This window comes from Lactuca virosa, chromosome 8 (assembly GCF_052849685.1).
Source record: "Lactuca virosa cultivar CGN04683 chromosome 8, Lactuca_virosa_CGN04683_v6, whole genome shotgun sequence".
Classification (NCBI taxonomy): domain Eukaryota; kingdom Viridiplantae; phylum Streptophyta; class Magnoliopsida; order Asterales; family Asteraceae; genus Lactuca; species Lactuca virosa.
This window is the reverse complement of record NC_136433.1, coordinates 277,628,387-277,631,746: the sequence shown is the minus strand read 5'-3', so window position 1 is coordinate 277,631,746 and position 3,360 is coordinate 277,628,387. Positions and strand designations below refer to the sequence as shown.

The window sequence follows — 3,360 nt, the reverse complement described above, 5'->3', positions numbered from 1 at the left end:
GTCTGTCAATACGTTAATGTTAATATTATAACAAAAAAAACATACATGTAAAAAAACTTACTTGATATACGGGAGTACTTCAGATGTATTTTGAAATACAAAGAAATGTGCTTTGCTGAATAGTTCTGCAGAAACTTCTACCGATTTAGCAGCTGATAGAGGAGTATCGTCTGTAATAGAACTACTATCTACACCTTTCTGAATTCCATATTTGTTATGACTGTCAGGTGGAATACCAACAATATCCATCTTTTTAAGGAATTCACTAAAAAAACTCAATCGTCTCTTCTGCAACATTCTCTTCTACAATGCATCCTTCTGGTGTATTTTTGTTTCGCACGTGCCCCTTAATAACCTTCATAAACCTTTCGAACGGGTACATCCATCTAGAGAATATTGGACCGTATAATTTTACTTCCCTAGTTAGATGAACGGTTAAATGAATCATCACATCAAAAAATGACGATGGAAAGTGTTTCTCAAGAAGGCATAAGGTTACACATAACTCCTCTTGCAACTTATCGAGCTTATCCAGTTTGATTTCTTTGCTACATATTGATTTGAAAAAGAAACAAAACCTTGTAATAGTAACTCTGGTGGGTGGATGCATAATAGATCGAATTGCTATGGGCAAAAATTGTTGCATGAGCATGTGATAGTCATGTGATTTTAGTCCGATCAACTTCCTATCTTTCAGACTCACCAAACTAGAAAAATTAGAATAATACCCTTGAGGAACCCTTAAGTTGTATAAAGTCTCACAAAATTTGTTTTTTTCCTCTTTTGTTAATGTACAACCTGCTGCGGGAAGTGTTGTGTTGTTCCCTTCTATCTTAAGATGCAACTCCGGTTTTAATCCATAATGAACCAAATCCAATCGAGCTTTATAACCATCTTTCGTCTTCCCGGGAACGTTCAACACAGTTCCGGTTAGACTCTCGACCACGTTCTTTTCGACATGCATAAAATCTATACAATGTGGAATCAAATTGTCGCGCCAATACCCTAGCCGTCTATACCATATATTGAATTTTTTCCAGTATTTATTATTTTGCTGGCCCACATCTGAAGTACCCACTTGGTGTGATTTTCTCTTTTTTTATTAATCTTCCCACCACTTCCGGTTGTTGATTGTTGGATTTCTTCCTCATTGCCCTTAGACACCTTTCCCCATTTATTAATTATAAAATTGACCCTGTTATATATTTCCTCCCCATTCATAGGTTCTGGAGAGGGTGAGAAATCCTGTTGTCCATTGAATGCCTTTTTTTGTCTTCTGAACGGGTGATCATACGATAGAAATCGTTTATGACCATCATAACTCTGCTTATTCGATTCAGGAAGTCTAATGCAGTGTGTTTCTTCGCCACACACAACACAACCTTGAAATCCGCTGTATGGACAACCACTTAATGTACCTAGAGCAGGATAATAATTAGTAGTCCATAACATAACTGCACGTAGTTTAAACTGCTCTTGTGCATATGCATCATATGTTTCAACTCCAATATCAAATAATAATTGCAGATCATTAATAAAAGGTGCTAGGAACACATCAATATCGTTTCCCGGTGTTCCCGAAACCAATAACAAAAGCATGATGAATTTTCTCTTCATACACAACCATGGTGGAAGGTTGTAAATGACAGTTAAAATAGGCCACACACTATGATTCCTATTTCCTCTGTTCACATCGAACCCGTCAGCCGAAATGCCTAGCCGCAAATTTCTTGGTTCGCTAGCAAAGTCAGGATATTTGTCATCAATGGCAGCCCATGCTGGTGAATCAGCTGGGTGACTTAAAACACCAATATCCACCTTTCTGTCTGTTACGTGCCATGTTAAATTTTTTGCAGTAGTCTTAGACTGAAAAAGTCATTTCAAGCACGGAATAATTGGAAAGTACCACACAACTTTTGCAGGAATATTCTTGTAAATTTTATTTTTTTGTTCATCGACCTTCCATCTTGATTTACCATAAGTAGGACATGTTGCCATGTCTGTGTATTCGTTTTTGTAAAGTATATAGTTGCTGACACATTCATGTATCTTAGTGTACCCTGATCCCATTGCCTTGAATGCTTTTTTGGCCTCGTATGTACTACTGTACATTTCGTTTCCTTCTGGTAGCATATTTTTTTTATCAAAACTAATAACTCTGTAAAACACTTATCTGATACTCCATACTTACTCTTCCAGTTGAGTAGTTGTATGATTGCAAATAATTTTGTGAAATTATGACACCCTTTATATAGGGGCTTCTCGGCATCTTCTATTAATTCTCTAAACTTCTCAGGGTTGACAATAAAATTTTCTTCTACAACTTCAACCATCTCTACTGTTTCTGCAGCATCTGCTGGCATTTCTGTGTTCATGTTCGTGGAATCAACAACATATGACGTGTCCATGTCAAAATTATGTTCATATATATAATTTTTGGGTGGTTCCTCTACTTCTCCATGCTTATTCCAATTCGTGTATGTTTGATCAATTCCATTCCTGAATAGGTGATCATCTATCACATCAACCGAATGAGATATGTGGTTTACACACTTGACACATGGACATGGAATTCTTATCTTTTTTTGGTATCTACAGTATCCATATTTTTAGAAATCTTGTAATTGTGTACTGCATATTTCAAAAATTCTGCAACACCCTTTACATACGTTTCTGATGTTCTGTAGGCTCCCATCCAAGACTTATCCATATTCAGTTTACAACAACATCAACAAGCAATATATGTTTTCTGTTCATTGAAGCATTTTAACAAACAGTTGGTGTGCATAAACGAAATAGATCACATTACAAATAAATCCAATATCTGGAAACCAAAAACTTGTTAATTCAAGAAAATATAATGATACACATCATGACCAAACGAAATAGCAAAGATTCATATTATGAGGGTAATTGTTTTTTATGTCCCGGTATAAATTAATGTAGTATGTGTACCTATATGAATTTCATGTTGAAGTATCAATTTCTGGTTTAGAAGTATAAACGTAGTTGCAATGCCTTTGTAGTAAGCAGAGAATGATTCGATGGGAATTCATATTGTCTAAAAATTCATATTTACGCAATGGGTGTGGATGATCAAGGACATATCGAGAAACAAAAAAAAGAGAAAAAAATTGTTCCTAGTGGGGTTCAAACCCATGATATTCCAAAATATACCATTAACTACATGTACACTTACCAACTGAGGTGACTAGTTGTCTGTAAGTTATTAGTTAACGAAAAAAACAAAACAATAAACTAAATGAGAAACATTTGACGAAAATACCCCTGCTTCCTCTAGAACTGATCTAAGACAAACACAGTTAGCATCAATCATACTTTCCTCATTTGATACAATAA

At 35.4% G+C, this 3,360-nt stretch overlaps 1 protein-coding gene across 1 annotated transcript; it reads right to left on the bottom strand.

Moving 5' to 3' along the window:
- Positions 1 to 265: 265 nt before the first annotated feature.
- LOC145131554 (uncharacterized) lies at positions 266 to 2,408 on the bottom strand. Its single transcript, XM_079066227.1, has 4 exons — positions 2,192 to 2,408; positions 1,960 to 2,123; positions 1,079 to 1,866; positions 266 to 1,013 (listed from the first exon to the last, which is right to left on the bottom strand). The coding sequence occupies exons 1-4, from the start codon at positions 2,406 to 2,408 to the stop codon at positions 266 to 268; spliced, it is 1,917 nt and encodes a 638-aa protein (XP_078922353.1).
- Between the last annotated feature and the right edge of the window lie 952 nt (positions 2,409 to 3,360).